Source organism: Scaptodrosophila lebanonensis, unplaced genomic scaffold (genome assembly GCF_003285725.1).
Source record: "Scaptodrosophila lebanonensis strain 11010-0011.00,11010-0021.00 unplaced genomic scaffold, SlebRS2 tig00001412-arrow-pilon, whole genome shotgun sequence".
Classification (NCBI taxonomy): Eukaryota; Metazoa; Arthropoda; class Insecta; order Diptera; family Drosophilidae; genus Scaptodrosophila; species Scaptodrosophila lebanonensis.
Window position 1 is genome coordinate 1812524 of NW_022060739.1, and position 19482 is coordinate 1832005.

The 19482-nt window shown below is 37.7% G+C and overlaps 2 protein-coding genes across 2 annotated transcripts; both read right to left on the reverse strand.

Annotated features, from left to right (window-relative positions):
- On the reverse strand, nucleotides 1–3046 carry LOC115631196 (extensin). Its single transcript, XM_030527887.1, has 3 exons — nucleotides 3029–3046; nucleotides 2669–2889; nucleotides 1–355 (listed from the first exon to the last, which is right to left on the reverse strand). The coding sequence occupies exons 1-3, from the start codon at nucleotides 3044–3046 to the stop codon at nucleotides 1–3; spliced, it is 594 nt and encodes a 197-aa protein (XP_030383747.1).
- A 7274-nt stretch (nucleotides 3047–10320) lies between these two features.
- Nucleotides 10321–19100, reverse strand: LOC115631650. The gene is made up of 3 exons (XM_030528461.1): nucleotides 18943–19100; nucleotides 18391–18638; nucleotides 10321–11239 (listed from the first exon to the last, which is right to left on the reverse strand). The coding sequence occupies exons 2-3, from the start codon at nucleotides 18580–18582 to the stop codon at nucleotides 11057–11059; spliced, it is 375 nt and encodes a 124-aa protein (XP_030384321.1). The 5' UTR covers nucleotides 18583–18638; nucleotides 18943–19100; the 3' UTR covers nucleotides 10321–11056.
- Between the last annotated feature and the right edge of the window lie 382 nt (nucleotides 19101–19482).

The following is a 19482-nucleotide window of genomic DNA, read 5'->3' on the forward strand; positions in this document are numbered from 1 at the left end:
TTAGTTTGCGGGCACGCCATATGAGCTGCTGGGCACCGAGGGTGCGGGAGGTGCGCCTGGGGCTCCATATTCCGACGGAGGAGGCGCAATGCTGTTGGGATATGGACCAGTTTCCTCCTTCTGGGTCTTGTAGCGAATAAAGTAGACCTCTGGCTTGCTGGGTTGCGTTGGTGCAGGCGTGGGAATGATAATATCGGGCTGTTCCTCCGGCTTCTTGACTAGCACATAGACCAGGGTCTTCTCCTCGTTCTGTGGGAACTGCGGAATGACTGGTGCTGTGGGTGCGGGCGGTGAGGGCGCCTTGATGAAGACGATCTTGTAGTGCTTCTGGGGTGGTGGCACATACAGGGGTTTTCTGCATTGAAAGTAAACAAAAAATAAGTGAAGGTATTCATAGGTTTAGAACAAGCAGCGAAGCGATTAATTCAAATTGTTGCCCAAGTCTAAGCCCAAGCCCGAACCCGACCCAAAAACTTGTTTATCCAGCTAATGGTAATAAGACTATGACAACATTAGCAACAACAACACCAACAACAGCCACTACAATGACTGTTGCTGCGATCCAACAAGCTGTCACAATTACCGCCCACCTTTGCGGTGCTTGGCTGACTCTTAGGGCTTATATAAAATGTATGCTATGGTAATTGCGACCCTCCGCAAATACACACACACACACACACAGAAACACACACAACTATGAACATATACATATATGTATATACGGAACGGGCTGGGACAGGGACAGGAATAGCGGCAGTTAGTCAGTCAGCTGGGCTGGCTAATTAGCTTGGAAATGGTACAATAAAGCAAAAACTTAGGTAACATTTTAGTCACGGTTTGGCGATCTTCATCACCATATCTTTCCTCTGGTAATTAACATTACTTGTATGTATGTATCGCTCTCTCTCTCTCTCTCTCTTTAAGAAAGAAGACGACAAAGTAATGGCAAAACAGACAATCGGACAGACTAGCACAGAAATAGTCATACAGTTACTTGCAATGGTCACAGTTATAGCCTTCGTGTCTGCGTATGTATGTGTTAAATAATTTTCCTGGCTCGCATTAAAATGTGCTCAGTGTACCCCTCAAAAATGTTGTGGCTGTCATAAATGATAATGCCAAACACGATGTGGTAATGGCGGCGGCCCCATAGCTGAGCAGCGTAAGATGATCACCGACTCGTTGGGGTGCATTTTGCAATGCCTGTACAAACAAACTCGTACTCGTACTTTAAATATGCGCGGGATCGCTAGTTTGCTGTAAAAGATAGAAATTTACGAGCGCCACAATCGCCACTTAAAGCGACTATTAATCAGCCATAAATTGTTTGCTCATCCCTCTTTCATTGCAATGGAATGTTTGTGTCTTGGTTTTCGGCCAACTCACGAACTGACGACGATCTTTTACGCATGCCAATATCATTAGCGTAGCTTTTGGCAATAACAACAATAGGATTAAGTCAGTAAGCAGGCAGGACTCCAATCTATTAGTTTTGAGTTATTCTTGCAACGTCCTATTAACTAGTTCAACATACTGAAGAGGCTAATTCTTCGGCAGGACTCTTCAGAACATGTATAGGCTTTCTTTTTGATCAGTTAAGGTGATTAGGTTAGATTGGCTTAACATTTTATAATAAGTACATAATGAAGATATGGATAGAGAATCCTTAATCCTAATGAGGAGTCTTTGAAGCTACTTATGAAGTTTTCAATACATGCGTACATAGCTTGCAGAATTAAATATACAAGTTTGAAATGTGGGTTTCTCTGGTCTCAGCTTTCACAGAATGCTTTGCTCAAAAGCAGAGAAAATCTTTTTCCATTACCGCCTTACACAATACAGAATCAGATTTAATAATAGAGCTACTTACTAGGTCAAGTAGAATTTATAGTGAAATTGGTAGAGGAGAAATGTAATGGTGGCGAACTCTCTTTAAGTTCTTAGTTTACTAAATAGGGGAATCATTTTGTTGGCCCTAAGATGCTTTCTTGAAATTCCTTACGCAATATGTCGGGTCCAAGATCCAATTATAATATCGGCTTACAGAATCATTTTTATAATTGAATGGGTCTAGATCTAAATGAGGTTACGATCCAGTTGGGGTGATTTACAAAATCAGCTTTTTATACAAACTTAGGCGTTTGAGGCGTTTTTAAAGGACGATAATGGAAAGCTATGGTTGATTACAGGTTATGTTTTACACAATTTAGAATAAATTCGATAAACTTTTAGAAATTGCTCAGCACCTAATTTTATAAGAAGGGATTATTGGCAACTTCAGAACGCAGAAGAGAATTAGGGTGTTTGAAATATCGTTTCGAGATATTGATTTAGCATTTCAACATACTAAGTCAAGGAAAATTCGCTATGATTTTCATACACATAGCCAGGCTACTATTTTTGGATCATTATAGAGGCCAATTAAACGGGTCTTGTCAGTAGAAAATATTGAAAGAAATTGGGATTGCACAGACTAGGACGAATAAAAGTCGAAGCTTAAATAGCTGAAACAGTTGGTTCGGAATATTTGCGAATAGCATTAAACTGGTGAAGAACTCAGTATGGGTTATTTGAAGGAATTTGAAAATCCTTTTATTTCTTGCCCTTTTATTCTTTGCCCCTTTATTTCTTGCCCACCTGAATCGTAGTAGACTATTCAATGACTTACCTGGGTGCTTGATACTCTGGCTCTGGTGGTGGCACATGTACATAGACATGCTTGTGCACTACCGGTGGCTGCTGTGGTGGTCCGTATTGTGGCGCAGGTGCTCCATAACCGCCGCTGGGTCCACTTGGCTGATAGCTGCTCGGCGGTGGTGCACTGTACGTGTCACGTGGTGGCTCCGGGCGGGCAGCCACCAATGATGCGGCGGCCAAAACCAGCACAATCTGAAGCGTTTGGACGAGAATAACAATGACAATCAATATTTTGGACACTTGACACACACTTTCACTTTATAAGGGCAGCAGCCAATAACAATAACAACAGCAACAACTACAATAACAGCAACAACAATTATAAACATACCACACAACTGGGCTGCATTTTGTTTTGTTGGACCGGGGAATTTAGATTTTTGTTGTGAACTAGTCTAGGCACTTGGTGCAAATTTTTGGGCACTATTGAGTGTTTGCTGAACTGATGGACTCGTTACTGCTGCTGCTTGTTCGACGCGGAACCTCTTACTGCATGCCACAGCGATTGTTGCAGTTTCTTTTATAGCAGCGCAGCGCGTGAAATAAAAATTAAGTAAAAATAAAGACGGCAGCGCCAGTGGAAGCCGCGCGACTGCGCAGTCAGCATTAACAGCAACAACAACAACAGCAGCAACAAAAACAAGAGTAACGAAGACGATGGCAGTGCGCGCTGAAGAAGCAGTTGGCAAAGAGCACATAACCATGAAGAAATTGAAATGTATAAAGCAGCAGCAACAACAACTATAACAACAACAACTGTAGCCACTCCATGCTCAACAGCTGGCAAGTCATCTGAGGGGGAAGCTGAAGCTGCGGCGGCAGAAGCAGAAGCAGCAGCTGCGTCTGCGTCAGCGGCGACTGATCTGTGACTCTCCTAGCTGACCATTTCTCGGGTTTCCTTTTTATTAACCTCTTTTTTTTTAATAGTGTACGTGTGTTTACACATGGACGTAGCCCCGATTAGGCAAAGTAGGACAATAGCCTAGAACTTGACTAAAATGTTGCTGAACAACGAAAAGCCAAAAAAATTTTTTTCAATCTTTACTTTTTTCATCTTTAGTTGTATTTGTGTATTATCTAACCGATTGATCTTAATGTCTTTTTTCTTTGGAATATAAAGAGAAGAAAAATGTGCATAGCTCGAACTTAATTTAATTTGCGAAATTTAATGGTTGTCTGTCGGTCTTGACACTTCTCAATTAGGGTTTGGGTCCGTTTTGTCATGTCATGACATGTCGGCATGTCGTATAAGCGGTTCAAACATGATTAAAAACGTTGGTTGAGTATTTTGGATGTCTGAATTTAAGGAGGCTGTATAAAAAGCCACGACACAGTAATGTTAAAAAGTGTTTTAAATTGATTTTCTTTATTCAATCAAAGTTAATACAATATCGAAAATAAATTAGTGATATCTCAGTTAGCGACAGGACAAAACGTCTTTTGTGAGAGCTGATTTATCCCCAATGAAATGGATAGGAGACTATGTTGAAAAATTAAATTTTATTTTTTAAAAGTTGGTTGCTTTTTTTGATATATGGGTCACAGGCGAAGGTTTAGGTTGTGAAGAATCGGTTATGCTATACCTCTCTACTCGTTCCTTCACCTGTAGTAAGAGCATCATCTTGATATTAGTGGTAGTTAAATAACATCAGTAAGTCTCTGAATTTGTATTTATTAAATTCTCATTAACATATTTGTCAATTTATAATAATTGCCAGAATAAAACAAACAATCGAAAGATATATCAACAAAGAGAGCAAAAGAAGGAGATGGAATAAACAGATGAAAAATAAATCAGATGGAAAAAGAGGGAGCTGGAGCTGTTATCAATTGAAATGGTGTAGTTATTCAAAATATATTTTACCAATCAATTATCAATAAATTATTTTATCGATGAAAATTAAAATATCTAAATCAATCTCGATCAATAAAATGAAGAGTAACTGATTCCACTTTGGAATGTGTGTGGAAGTGGGGAAAGAGTGGGGAAAAGAGCACAAAGAGTGGCTTAAGAATGCTCACTCATCTTCCATCCCCTCTCAGATAACATCCTGTCTACACCTATGTGTGTGTGCACAAGCCTTTGCGTTTGTGCTAGTTGTTTTTGTTTCATTTTTATTTTGGTCATTTGGTTATTTGCGTTTGTGTGTGTGTCTGTGTGTGCGACAAAAAGTCGAAGAAGATGAAAACGACGACGACGACGACGCAGACGAAGTCGAAGACGATGCGACTAGTATGTAGGATCGCCGGATCGTGTAGCACGATTCACTTTCAATTTCAATGGATTCACACTCTCTGCCATGGCCTGGTGAAGCTGTGGTTGCTGCTGTTGTTGTTGTTTTTGTTTAGTGCTTTTATTGCTTTTGTTGTTGTTGTTGCTTGGATCTGTGTGCTTATTGCCTGTAACCTGGGCTGTTTGTTGTCTCAACTTTTTGGATTGGCTTGGAAACGCTTTGATTTAATTTCTTCATGCTCTTCGGCCGCCTTTTGTTTTTGTGCTTACGATGTGCTCTGTTGTGTTTTTTAGATGCGCCGATTATTATTGTTATTATTATTGTTGTTGTTGTTGTTGCTGTTACTTTTGTAATTGCTGTCCGTTTGGCCACGAAGCATCATAATGAGCTTCACGCTCTTGTTGGGTCGCCTTTGCTGCTGCCAGCGTCACCATCGCGATCGCCATCGCCATCACCGTCACCGTCACCGTCGTCAACATATAATGCAATATTTTGATTTGAATTTCTTTCATTTATTTTTTCTTACGTGTATTCAATCATTTTTCTTTAAAATGCGCGACGACCCCAAACAACTGTCGAAAGGTATAGGGAGGCAGGGACGCTGCATAGAAATCTCATTTGCCAATGAGATGGGGTACGACACTTGCCATCGCAGTTGCTCAGAGTTTTTATTTATTTACTTTTGTTTTTCGTATTTGGTATTTGTTTTTACGAAAATGATTACCACGGTTACGTGTAACTTTTCTTTGATTGTCATGGCGTCACGATCAGCCATCGACCGTCGACGATCGGATCGACTGTGTGGCATTGGCAGCCATTTCCCCCGACTTTTCCCCGCAACCACTGCTACTCGACAAGTTGCAGGCATTTGGAAATAGAAATTCATGAATGCAGATGCACAACATTGTTTGGCATGGCAATGACTGGCAATGAGCAAAAATGTGCAAACAAAACAAAAAAAATCCTTAAGGCCAACTCCTGTGCAAATAAATGTTATTGCCAATGTCCATTGTTGTCGCAAACGGTGCTTTATCATAACTAAGTAAAAGAGCAACTTGCGCTTGCCGGAATTTAATGCGATGGATGGCATAATCATTGCCAGGCAAGCAGGCAGGCAGGCAGCCAGCCAACCAGCCGGCGGCGAACGAGGACGACACACAACTGCCAGCAGTAACTGCGACAGTAACTGCAACTGCGGCTGCGGCTGCGCCTGTGCCAGCGCCTGTCAGCTTCAGCTTGAAATTGGCGACTGTCACTTTTTCTCAACCGCATCGTTTATAATGCCGTTAGCCAAATGGCAAGTGTTTGGCCTGTGTTTTATGTTTTATGTTGATTTTGTTGTTCATCTGCGGCGCCTTGTATTTCCTTAATTTTGGCATCGTACATCCCGCATAGCTCATCGCTCATCGCTCATCACAAGCATCGAATTTGTCTTGAGTGGAGTAAATTATCATTGCAACATGAGTATTGTAAATGTACAGATGTACATACATACATACTTATTTATTTATGTACATGCACAGCAACACTCCTGTAATGATTAGTAGTCAACAGCAAAAACCGCAATGACAGTAAATTAAGTGCAGTAGCAGTAGGTGATAGTATTTTATTAAATATTTCATAATTTACTAATGCAGCAGGAATATTAAGTCATCTATTTATTTATAAATAAGTAGCTTAAAAGTAATTAAAATTACAGATAAGCTGTGTCAGTCCAAGCCTAAGCTAATAAGCCATAGATATCTACAGAGATGCAGCTGATTTAACAATATATAATTTATTTTAATAGATCAGCTATAATGGAAGCTATTAGATTTGACAACTTAAGAAACTTACCGATAATTATAAAATGATTATTAGAAGAACTAAAGGGAGATGTGGCTGTGCTACCAGTTGGGAAATGTTAAAATATTGCTTCACTAATTTAGGAGCAACAGGACTTAAAAGGTGTTTGCGGGTTAGCTTATTGCGACGAAGAAAACTTACCATACACATATGCGATTTTTTTGTGCGTGTTTGGGAAGTGATAGTGGGGATCAATTTAAAAATATAAGTTGATAGGGCATTTACCTGTCGTTTTGCCTTTTTGGTTACCTTTAATAATACAATTATTGTTATATGGCCGAAGTGTACATGTAGGGGGTTAGGTTAGGTTCCAATGGCTGGGGCGTTGGTGCTTACACCCACTTAGGGCTTAGAAGCCCATTGTGATGCTTTATAATCTCCATATATTGATGAATAGATATATATGTATATTAACGATATAAATATTTGGTAACTCAATAAGCTTTGTTTAAAATTGGTTGCCCTTGCGCAATGTAACTCCACCAGCTTAGTGCTGGGCAGTGGCAGAGAAAGTGCTCTACGCTCTTTTTCATTTCTTTTTCTCCGAAGCAACGTTTGTGATTGCTCTTGTATGGTGGAAAGAGAACAACAGGAATGGATCTTATCTATCTATAACCAATCTAAATCAGTAAAGATAACGATCATATTAAAATGAGCAGTAAATGTTGAATCTTGTGTTGTGTGCTCAGAATAAACTGTTAAATATTTCATATTAATGTGAACAAAAAAAAAAACGAACCTTTTTAAATCCAAAACATATTAATTTAAAATTTTACAATTCGAACGTCGAATTCTGTGGACAGAAAACTTTACAGAAATGGCGCAGTGAGGGCGAGAAACTTGTTCGTATTGGTAATTATAGTATTGGTGGCTTAATAGCGATCCTAATTATGCACTTTTTATGATATTTTACGCAACATAGCTGTCAATTGGTTTCTTGTGGTTATGTACTATAGCTATTCATTGTCATTATACTGCGTTAAGCTACGTTTTCAAAATTGTGGGTGGGTCTACATATTCGTTACATAGAGCCAAGCAAATTAAAATCAATTTGACATTGGTTTTAACCAAAAATATCAAATGTTTAAGCCGAACAATGGTTATATGAAAATAATCTTGCTTATGTAGATTGCTCAGATTTGCTTGACTTACCCTGAGGTGTCTTTTTATTCGAATATGTCAAAATGGTATGAATAAGATTGGTTGTAAAAGCATGACTTTTTAGGTGTCTGGCCATTATGGTGTTAGTAAAATCATGTTTTCATTCGCTTTAAATTTATTGTTCATATTTTGATATTTAAAAATATTGACAGCTTATCATGGTTGTCAAAAAAATGGAAACGCCTGCCAAATTGAACAAGTCTTTCTTTTCTCATATTAACTTTTAACGCATATTGTCTTTTATAACAACTCCACAAAGAGGCAATACCTTTTTGCACTGATGAAATTATTTTATTGTTCGCTATAAAAAATGCTTGGAATTATTGGTTATTGTTAAGCTATTGATACATATGAATATAACGTGAAAACAACTCTTAAGAAGAAAATCGTTTCTATATTAAAAGAACAACTGCCGTATTACTTCAGGGTGGGACCTTTTCTACATTGCGCGTTTTTATTTCCAAATCTTTTGAATTCCAATTATCCTTACTGTGGAGCATTTTCTCCAGAGCGGGTGTCCCAATAGATGCAGCATGGCTAGTCCGCTTTGTTGATGGGAAAATATAATTTTAAATGTTCAATTCACTCAGAAATTGTCATGCAACAGATTCCGGCTCTTGCACTATGTATCATGGTAGTATGTTATCCAGCACGGAATATATGTTTTTCTTCACATTAATTACGTTTGGCAGTCATATCTGAATCAGTGAAATTTTTAATTTGTTTTGTCTTTTTTTTTGCTTCAAGTTTGAATAATGTATATACATACAAGTATGTGTAATGTGAACGCTTTATTAGTTTTTTTTTTGCAAAGAATATTTGTCAGAAAAATTTAAACATTAGCAGAAACTTTTTTATCTCGGAGTCTGTGTTCCACAATTTTTTCTAAAAGGATCTTTTAGAAATAAATAAAATCACAAAATAACTTAATGACGCCTTTTTCTGTAAAAGAACAAATGAAATGATTCTTTAGAGTATCACAATTTTATTTATTTAGTAATGCAATTAGTACGCTGTGTAGTTCCGTTTCCCCTTCTTAAAATAAACGTGATGTATTTAATTTACAGCAAAATCGAAAAAAATGGTGTGAAGAAGTCGAAAGTGAAGAAAATGTTGATTCGTTTCTATGATTTAAAGTGATATTCGTTCCACCTGGTTAGTACAGTGTTTTTTGTTGTTCTTTTGAAGTGTTTGGTATTTGACCCGAACATCGTGAAAGAAGTTGGCGCTTGTTGCGCTATAACCCTTCGTCTAATCGGTCGAAAGTTGTGTCTGAATTTTTGATAAAAATTCAGATTTTAACCATAAATCACTTTCCTGATTTGGCTCAGTGTAACTATTACTTTTTCTGGTAATTGCATTTGTTCATTAAAGCAAAGTGTTTTTAGGACATCAAAGTTTTTCAAAAGGCTTCTACAACCATTCGAAAGTACCCAAAACGTCGATATGCTTTCTTATCGTGCAAAACGTGGTATTGGGTAGGAAGTTTATAATTTCGAATAAAATAAACTCATGTTGCCAAAATATTAATGAGGTGTTCACATTTTTAATAAGTTCAGTTTATTTTGAGAAGTCTCTTGTACATATATACATATGTATATTGTCGATTTGGTATTTGCATCCATTTCAATCAAAGGTTTCTAGCTGAGAGTAAATGTTTTGCTTGCTTGGAAAGAAGCTCAAAGCTTATTTGACAAAGATCTCTCTGTGAAGATTGCCTTATTAGTAGAATTTATTTATATGAATATGTGTACACACACACAGAATTATAATTATTCTCTCTCTATTGCCCTAAGGCGTCATTTCGCTGCACCCTGACCTGCTACTCTCACTCGCATTCCAGAGGCATGTTTCGTTTTTGTTTTTATGTAACAAATAATAAAATTGTGTACATATAACAAAACTGAAACAATAACAGTAATAAACAAGTTTACAAAACGTCCAAACGGTACTTGTCGCCGGACCGCTTGAGTAGAGTAGCTCTCACTCTCGCTATCGCTATTGCTCTCTCGCTGTCACAGTCACAGTCGCAGTCCCTCTCCTAAGGTCGCCATCGGCTGACTGTTACTGTGTGTGACTGACAGGTCGTCGTCCCCCGCACCGCTCCCGAACCGTTATACTCGTATGCGAGTGGACGAGGGAGATGAGGGGACCGATGGCTATCGTTGCAGTGCGTTGCGCACTTTTTAGTTTTAATTTGTGAAGAGTTGCACTTGAAAACGCCAACGCGTTGCCCAGAAAAAGTAAATTGAGATAAAGCTCATGTGAACATGCTACAAATGTAGCCGGCAAGTTGTTGTTTTGTTGCATGATGTAAATTTGTTGTTGCATAACACAAATATCGGCCGAACAGATCTTAGTAATACTCTGACGCACAAAAATGTAATTTGCATTGAAAATGATTTTTATTGAGTTTTAATAACGCAAGTTAACAACAATTAAATGTACAATTGTAAGTATAGGCCGATGTACATACATATATACTTAGATATACATATATATATATACATATATATGGCTACATCATATTTATATCGCATCATAAAACCGAACTAAAAATAGGCTGTCGAGGTTTATGAACCAGCAACTGAGGTCTGAAATCTGAATCTGAACTTGTAACGCCACTTGAAGGTCAGTGGCGGCGGCTTCTTTTAATTTAGTGCCACAAATTAACAACCAAATTTTAGCCTCAACACTTTAACTATGTAAGTAAGTAGGTATGTGGTACATACATATTTCATTTTATTTAAAACTCATAGCCAGCCTTCATGCCAAAACATGCACGCGCGTCCCCCACTTCTGGGGGGGAAATATTTACAATTGTCTTCACGCGAGCCTCAAAAGAAAAAACAAATACAACACTAATACTATATAAAAAGAGCTCAACATTTGTTGCTGCTGTTTTGGGGCATATACATATTCATACATAAATACATTTGTAATATACATATAATGTAAAAGTTTAAAATTATTGTGCTAACATAGGAACCTCATTAGTTCTTATTAGTTTCTTCGTTTTTCGTTCTTCGCTCTTTTAGAATTTTTGTTTAAAACCTTTGGGTGGCATTTTTCATATCATCTTTGTTTTCAGAGGGGGTCTTCAGCATTATTTCGGTTGTCTAATAGCGTCCATAGGCATCTGAGTCTAATGATCCGAGCTTTTGAGGCCAACCGGAGTTGGAACTACGCTGGGGTACGAGGGAATTCACGTTGGCCTCATTGCGCAGACGCAGCATTGGGTGTTGTTGTAGTTGCTGCTGCTGCTGCTGCTGCTGTGGATCCTCATTGCTTAACTCCAAAATCTGCAAACAAAAAGAGTTAAACATACAGTGTTGTTTTGTTGTGCGAATTATTTCTCAAAAATACTGTTGAAATCTCATTTATTCAACGCCTCGCACTGTGGAAGCAGACGATTACAATTTGGCCAAAATATAAGCTTTTGAATCTGATGCTTAAGCATCAAACAGGGAGTTCTTATACAATTTGTAAGTAATAATTGAAAAATGAAGTTTTTTGTAGGTAGAAAACCACGTTAAACTTTGTTAAAATGGTCAACATAAGTTTCTTTTAAACATTAACCAGCTTGATTCAAGATTTCATCTTGAACTTCAATTCACAAAGCTCCTCGAATTTTTAATTCTCAATCTTTGCTATTTTACCAGCTTTACTGAATTTTTTCGTGAGTTCTTTGAAAGACTTTATCAGTACTGATTATAAGTGAATAAAAATGTATTTCAAGTTCAGTGCTATTTGATTCCAGAACTAGCTTGTTTGTGGCTAAACAAGAAATGGTACTGCATAAGCCCCGTACCTTACCGATTTCTTGGACTGCATATAGAGGTATAAAGGTAAATGTTAGAGATCATCATCAGTTCAGACCGATCCGACTCTTGAGCTAGCTTGTGTGGGGCACGATTTATAGCTAAGCTTTAACTCTGAGGAAAGCACAGAAAACTTGGTGAGCGAGCTCGCAACCTCACCGACTACTTAGACGGCATGTTAAGAATACCACACGCAGGTCATACAGATTTTTAATTCAGTCTGAGAGTCTTCACCCAAAAAAGATGATTTCCCCATAATTTTAATCATTTTTCGTAATATATAGTATATATATATAACATCGCAGAAATTATCTAACAATGCGATCCTTTTTGTACGCTGTTGATAGATGAAAAGAGAAGAGAGATACTTTAAATAGTTGAAAAGGGGTTAAAGAATTATATTATGTGATATATTTATGGGACACCTTAGAGAGACCTTAGTGTTAATTTCAGATGTGCTTACTTTGCACAGTTCTGCAATAAAACGACATGTATTGCAAACTTATCTGAGAAAATAGATGCTTTTCTTCCTTTGGAATTTGGAATCACATGCTACTTATCTATCGACATATATTGCAAAGTTAACTGAGAAAACAGAAGCTTTTCTTTCTTTTGAATTTTGAATCACATGCTGCTTATCTATCGACATCTATTGCAAAGTTATCTGAGAAAAGAAAAGCTTTTTCTTTCTTTGGAATGTGGAATCACATGCTGCTTATCTATCGACATCTTATCTGAGAAAACAGAAGCTTTTCTTTCTTTGGAATTTGGAATCACATGCTGCTTATCTATCGACATGTATATCAAACTTATCTGAGAAAATAAAAGCTTTACTTTCTTTTGAATTTGGAATCACATGCTGCTTTTCTATCGACATCTATTGCAAACTTATCTGAGAAAATAAAAACTTTACTTTGGAATCACATGCCGCTTATCTATCGACATCTACTTGTATTTCAAACTTATCTGAGAAAATAACATGCTGCTTTTCTATCGACATCTATTGCAAACTAATCTGGGAAAATAGAAGCTTTTCTTTCTTTGGAATCACATGCTGCTTATCTGGTAATCACGGTATGTGTCCCATTGTGCGTCGTCGACTTCAAGGAGGGCGCTCGTCTTGACGTGGGAAGTTCGTCACTAGTTTTGGTGGATCATTAAATCGACTGAACTTTATCTGTAACGCAGCAGTAGCAGCAGCGTCGGCGGTGTCGCTGTCGCTGTCGGTGTCGGGGACGACTATAGTGACGACAACAACTACCACTTCTTTGGGCCGATGTGAGCGCTGATGACTGAAAATGTGTTAATGGGGGGTATTGTCGTGTAATTATCAACAGCAGAGCCAACAGCAGCTGCGGCAACCTCTTTTCTTCGGCTGGTGGTGGTGCGGATAACGTCTTTTGCTTTTGTCTTTTGGCGAACGTTGTGTGAACAGAAGAAGAAAGAAAATATGTTTAAAAAAAAAAACAACAACAACAACTTAAAACAATTTCGCGCCAAGTAATTATATTATTGCTAATTTAAAAGATTGTTTTGGTCTCTCGTTGGCTCTGTGTTTAGTTATTAATAGCCCGACTCTGCGATTGCGTCTGCCTCTGCGCTCCCATAAGGAAGACAGAAACACACGATGCCGATGTTTGTTATCGCAATAGGCAGCTAGTAGTATGTATGTGGCTGCTGGTGCTGCTTGCCGCTTGCTGCCTGCTGCTCACAGTTGCCGTTATCTCATTGCAGCATCTCCTGTTGGGGGCCTACGGCAACGCCAACAACAACAGCAACAACACACAGACACACACAAGCCACAAGATTTACTAACCGACCCATTTTGACAGTTTAATTTGAGCGCTGGCGTTAAAAGTCTGCTGCCCTGCGCTCTGCTTCTCTGCGTGCTGTTGATAACAATGCAGGCTGCAGGCTGAGGAGACCGGGGAGGGGGGAGAGGAGCAGCAGAGATTGTCAACCAGATGTGTGGGTGTGGGCGGAAGGTCGCTGTGACTGGCAGATTAGTTTAAACCATGTGTGTGTGCTATGTATTGGAAGAATAGACGAGTTGTGTGGGATAATAGATTGCCTCACCCATAACAAGCGTTTACTTCCCATTTACTTGTGCCACACTCGTACTTGTATGTTATCTAACAACTCGGCTTTTATCTGTGTCTGCGATGTCAAGCACCGCAAGTACTTGTAGTTATTATGAAAAACCTGCAATCATTTCTTAAAAATATACAACAATTGATTAGATTACTAAATGTTGCCCCTTCACTTTCTATAGAGTTCATAGCCAAGAGACATTAGATTATACTTTCGATTTGAGGATTTGGCTCGTGTTTAATTGTACTTTTACTAAAATAATGGATTGCTATCAAGATAAAAAAACATACGTTTAAATATTTCCTTTCACATATAAACAAATATAATAAAGCAAAATATCAGTAATTATAATTTGTATTAAACATTCCTTATATTGTAGTCACTACAATACGGAAAAACTCTTTATTTAATTAAAATGAATTAACATCTTTGATTGAATTTGCCAATAACGGAACGGAACTTTATTTAAATCGATTTTTAGATATAGTGAATTTATTTATCGAGTAACAAAGCGCTCTTTGTGACAGAAAACTTATAAAATAAAACATAAAAAACCTATTAAATTAAAAAAAAAATAATAATGCGAGAAGTTCTAAAACTGTTTTTAACTTTTTGTAAAAATCCTGTAATCTCTAAATGTTTGCAAATAATGTCCCAGGATGAATTACATTTCTTTTTGTTTCATTGTCTATTGTATGTTAGCCATGGTATTTAAATATCCGGGGTTCCTCAAAGGTATTAAGAGAGAAAATACATGTTGAGTATGATTAATTCCACCATATAATGCAAAATCTAGTCATAAAGGTAAAACCATAGTTAATGTCAATGCTAAACTTTTGGGTGATGCTTCATCAGGGACAGTTATGCCCCGATTCGCAGAAAAAAGTTGTTAATATAAAAATATAAAATAAAAATCATCGCATTTAAAACATAAGCAAATGAAAATCAAAACAAGACAATAAAATCAAAACACTCAATATTAAATTACAAGAATAATATAGAAGAAAAGCAAGTATTTTAATATTCTCTGGCGCAAGAGGAAGCTCATTGAAGACTCACTACAAAATGTTTGTATTCTTTTGCTTAAAAACTCGTCACTTGATTCTTATATTGCTTAACAATATTGGTATGTAAATACTTTTAGTACGAGTTTATTAAAATATTAAATTAATTTTAATATTTGATAATTCTATCGGATAAATTGTTTAACATTGCTTATTGTTATTTTTTTACTCATGTTGTTTAATGATTTTTCTAATGACTATATTTATTGTGAGAAAAGTCATGCCAAATAGCTGTATAATCAATAATGGCGGCTCCTTTTTATTATTTAGCTGACAAGGCGCCCTAATAAAAGCGAAAGTTGTTTTAAATTCGCGTCAATATAAAAAGGCATTTATGTTCAATAAAAACTAAAAGTTTTCGTGCGACAATAGAGAACTGATAGTTTGGTTTGAGAGGAACTTCTAAGATCAATTAGCAATGGCGCAGTTCTGTCTGTTGTTGTTGTTGTTGTGTAGGAGGCTGGTTGTGGGCTGCTTCATTGGTACTCGATGATTGTTAATTCGAGATGGTTCAATGATTTCTGACAGCAGCTTTTGGCCCAGTCATTTGTTGTTGATGGTGTCGTTATGTGGTGGTTGCCCGCTCACTCACGTGCCCCATCAGCATCAGCATCGGCACCAGCATCCGGCGACGTCACCAATGACATTTGTTTGCCTTTTGCCATTGGCATTTCGGCCAAAAGCCCCATGTCGCAGCCATTCAGTCTGGCTATCTGTCTGTTTGTCCTGTCAAGCGTCTCACGTCAGCGACTTATTGATTCGCACTGCCATGACTCAGAGCAAACGTGAGTGGAATGTCTGTGGCAGGCAGGCAGGCGCTGTTATGACTGTTTGGTATAGCTTGAAAATGAAGTCGCAGTCGCAGTTGCAGTTGCACTTGCAATCTTTACACTTGGCAGCTGCAGCTGTTTGCACTTTGAACAAAAAAATATAAACACTTACAAATAAGAAAAAATGATATGAAATGAAACGCTGCACATCCATTAAATGCCTGGCCCCCTAGTCGAGCCGCATTTTTGTTTGTTGCGAAAAAGAACAGGAAACTCGGCAGCTTGCAGCAAGACTTGCTAAATATGCCACACAGCTGAGCACCAGACTCAGACTCAGACCAAGAGACAGACTCAGGCTCCAGCTCTCATCTTCTGCCGCAATAATCGCCATCGACTCTAAAGTTGAGGCTGTAGCTGAAGCTGAAGCCGATTCCAAGTCTGCGTCCACAGTCCAGTGCTGGCAATTGTGAGCGGTCAGTCTGAGGCAATGTTTGCGAAATATTTGAAGTATTCGTGAAACGGTTGCACACGCAGCCAACTTTGGGCACATTTGTGGGCAGATAATACATACTTGTACATACTATATAGGCGCAATATCTATGTATATATATAAGTAGTTAGCCCATTACATGCGAGTACAGTCGAGCCGCATATGGCGGTTTGGTCAGTTGTTAATTAGAGTACAATATTTGAATAATGTGGTTTATGGTCAGATGAGCTCCTGGTTACAGAAAAAAACGGTAGAAGGAAGCGTTCAATTTGAAAACAAAAAACAACACCAAATTACAGCAAAGCCTTGCAGTAATAAACCAAAAACCTATTCTCCTAAAAAAATAACTTAATTATGCTTAAGATAATGTTTTGATTGATAAAATGTGCTATAATGTATATAAAGAAGCTATATGTTCTAAAAATTCTGGTGTAACTTCTTAAAATGTTGGACTTTGCTTGAATTAAAACACTTTTGTTTTTCTATTGCAGCTTAAACATTTCTAAGGCCGCGTTTATCAATTTGAATTTCATCATAATTTCATCATCACAATTTCTCATCAACTCCATAATTATAATTTTAGAAATATTCATTTTGTTCTTGCTGAAAAGTTTTTAAAAGCAAAATACCTTTTTTGAATTGAAATAATAGTTTCAAGTATTTCGAAACGGATCATTTTTTTAAATAAAGAGGACATTTAAGAAGTTATATTAATATTTTAAACAAATTGTTTAGGGTTAAGTTTGTGTAAAAAAGTTGTCGATGCCATGGGAGTAATCGTGAACAAACAAAACTGGCTTAATTTGAAAAAATGTGTACGAAATTGTATAAAAATAGTATAATTTTTGCCCTTATTGCTATATAAGGACATCTTAAGGCCCGGCAGGACCTACAACACACAACCCTGGGGAACGGTCAGTTATTTCTGGTGCACCCTTCTTTGTGCGAAACACTCGATCCATGAAACGATATGGTCGTATGTTGAGTCACAGAAATGTCCCGATTTATCTGTTTTATCTATTCTTTTCGCCATAAAGCTTTTATTATTAGTATTATAAATAACTGCCTTCTATATGGCAAACACTCGATCCACGAAACGATATAGCCGTATGTTGAGTCACAGAAATGTGCCGATTTATCTGTTTTATCTATTCTTTTTGCCATTAAGCTTTTATTATTATTATAAATAACTGATTTTATTTTGGAACCATTTAATAATTCTCCTAAACAAGAACAGTTTGTAAATAAAATCAACACTTAAAAAAAATCTACTTATACTACTATCTATGTATTTTTTTGATTTTGTTAAGACACAATTTTTAATTTATAATCTTGCCATTTGACTTGTGTGGCTTGTTGTATTTTTGTCAATAAGGCAATTTAGGCCTTTCATTATTTAAATTTTGTTTTCATATTCAATTCTCTCTATAAGTTCTTTTACAATTTGATTAAAAGTTATTCAAATATAGTTAAAGAATTTAAACTGAACGTGATACATTCTTGAAAAACAAATAAAAATTCTACAATTATATTCCCGTTCTCAAACATCAATAGAATGGCAATTTTCTAAAAGTTATTATTGTAAGAAATGTTAAAAATGTTGTTGTTTTTTTCAGCCACAATTGAATTTCTAAACAAATGCATATAGTGTCCGTAAGTATTGGAAATGTTAATATTTGTGTATTGTCTGGAGTCCCCAAATATGTACTTAGGCGGCATTTGAGTTGAGTTTATCAACAGGGGGGACCCCAATCTGAGGTGAGACTGTACTTAGTTGTTAACTGTTGTAACCCTATATGTAAGCGGGTCTTTGTGCTGCCTCTGCTGCTGTCCAGCAGATGACGTAATAAAGGCAGACAGGCGGACATGCGGACAGGCAAAATGCCAATGAAAACGCAAACGCAAACAAAAACAAGTTAAAAATAAAACCTCAATAATTGGCGACATAATTGCAACTTAATACCACGCTTTGGCTCTTTTAATTTAGTTAATTATATCGACCAAGACAACAGAAAAGCGAACACTGAAAACAAACCAAAAATACGTGTAAAAGGCAGAAACAACAACAACAACAACAGCAAAAACAAAAATACAGATAATGCAGGCAAGAAAAGCAGCACAGTAAGTTAAGGGCATGCGAGCAGTAGTGAGACCCGTAATAATGAACTGGTTGCGATTGCTCGAACGCTCCACTGGCCGATCGCTCCACTTACTCACCTGCAGCATCAGTTCACGCAACTTGTCCAAATCGTCGCCGTGCGACCTTGTGGGCAGATAGCGGCTCTCGCAGGGCTGCGGCGGCACGGCCAACAGCAGCAGGAGCAGTAATGGCAGCAGCCAGGCCAGCATGTTGCTCAGGCCGAGACTGAGGCCCAGGCACTGTTGCACTTGCTTCCTTGGGGCTGTCATTGTCGTCTTGGCTCTGGCTCGCTTGCTCGCTTGCTTGCGGTTTTTGTGGCTAACAACTGCAAGTTAAAAGGCATAAATTTATACATATGTGTTTATGTATGTGTGTGTAGGGAGAGTATGTTTAAAGGGTTCGATTTCACACACAAAGGCTACAATTTGATAGCGTATGCCTGGCCCCCACCCCACCTCGCCTCCACCCAGTCAACAGTTGGCGTCAGCTGCGACCTTGAGGCGGCTCTAGTTATTGCCACTCACTTAAAGTATTACACAATCAATTCTTCCCATTGACTTTTTCATGCAGACAACAACAACAACAGCAGCAACTACAGTTACTTTCTCATCAAGTGCACTCTGACTCACATTTATCGGTGTTATATATACGTATAGTATCTGGCTCTGCTTTGTGTGTGTTTTGTCTTAACCACGTCACTTGGGGTCTTAAGGCGCGTTCTACCGCTCAGCTTTCACTTGCCACGATGTGTTGAACTAGGATAACAATGTTGCTTTAAGCGAAGCTCCGTGCGAACATTTGTATTTATAGCTTTGTGTGCGGCAGAGATTCCAGTGCCGCCTTCATTGCCTTTGACTTTGGCTTTAGCAGAATTTTCGCATTGGTCATGGTATCTGGGCAAGGACTCAACGCCATCTGCATGACCTACATACGAGCAGCTAAGCAAACAATTGAAGCAGGAACTATTGCCGTAGATAGACCAACATATATATTCAGAAAGTATAGATATCACAAAAGTACTTTTTAACTCTCCCATTAATAGCTTTCACCCCGTTTTAGACATTCTAAAAGGCCTGATTTACTCAGCCTATTAAGTTTTATATTTCAAACATTCATTTTAATTCAATTAATTTAATATTGTTATTATTATTTCAATAATAATATGTATG